Source organism: Nanorana parkeri, unplaced genomic scaffold (genome assembly GCF_000935625.1).
Source record: "Nanorana parkeri isolate BGI_ZX_2015 unplaced genomic scaffold, ASM93562v1 scaffold2337, whole genome shotgun sequence".
NCBI classification, from domain to species: domain Eukaryota; kingdom Metazoa; phylum Chordata; class Amphibia; order Anura; family Dicroglossidae; genus Nanorana; species Nanorana parkeri.
This window is the reverse complement of record NW_017308605.1, coordinates 102,827-103,308: the sequence shown is the minus strand read 5'-3', so window position 1 is coordinate 103,308 and position 482 is coordinate 102,827. Positions and strand designations below refer to the sequence as shown.

The window sequence follows — 482 nt, the reverse complement described above, 5'->3', positions numbered from 1 at the left end:
CACTGTGCCGGGGGGGGGAGGGGTTTATTTTTAGGAAATCCTATACTGCGACATACATGCTGAAAATGCAGACTGCCTGGCTGTTAGCCCCTCACCTGGAATAAGTTTCCCTGTCTGGGGTTCACTTGCAGCATGCTTCTTCAGGGTCCGTGACTCCGTGCTGAGACCGGGGACAGCCAGCTGTCATTTTCAGGAGGTTGGCAGTGGCGACGTGACGTCTTCTCCTGACCCCCTCGGGTCTGTCATGTGATCACCAATAGACGGGTATGAATGTTATTTTGGCTGTTCTGACGCATGTTCTCTCCCCGCAGGCTGCACCCGGAAGACCAGAATCATTGATGTCGTCTACAACGCATCAAACAACGAGCTGGTCAGAACCAAGACTCTGGTGAAGAACTGCATCCTCCTGATCGACAGCACCCCCTACAGACAGTGGTACGAGGCGCACTACGCCACACCGCTTGGGCGCAAGAAGGGAGCCA

General features: G+C 54.8%; 1 protein-coding gene across 1 annotated transcript in view; it reads left to right on the top strand.

Annotated features, from left to right (window-relative positions):
* The window catches only part of LOC108801435 (40S ribosomal protein S8-like), a 6,404-nt gene that overhangs the window by 2,021 nt on the left and 3,901 nt on the right, over positions 1 to 482 (top strand). Inside the window, 1 exon segment of the mRNA XM_018573326.1 lies at positions 312 to 482. This exon segment is cut by the window's right edge and continues 3 nt beyond it. Within this exon segment, the coding sequence (XP_018428828.1) occupies positions 312 to 482 (171 nt within the window).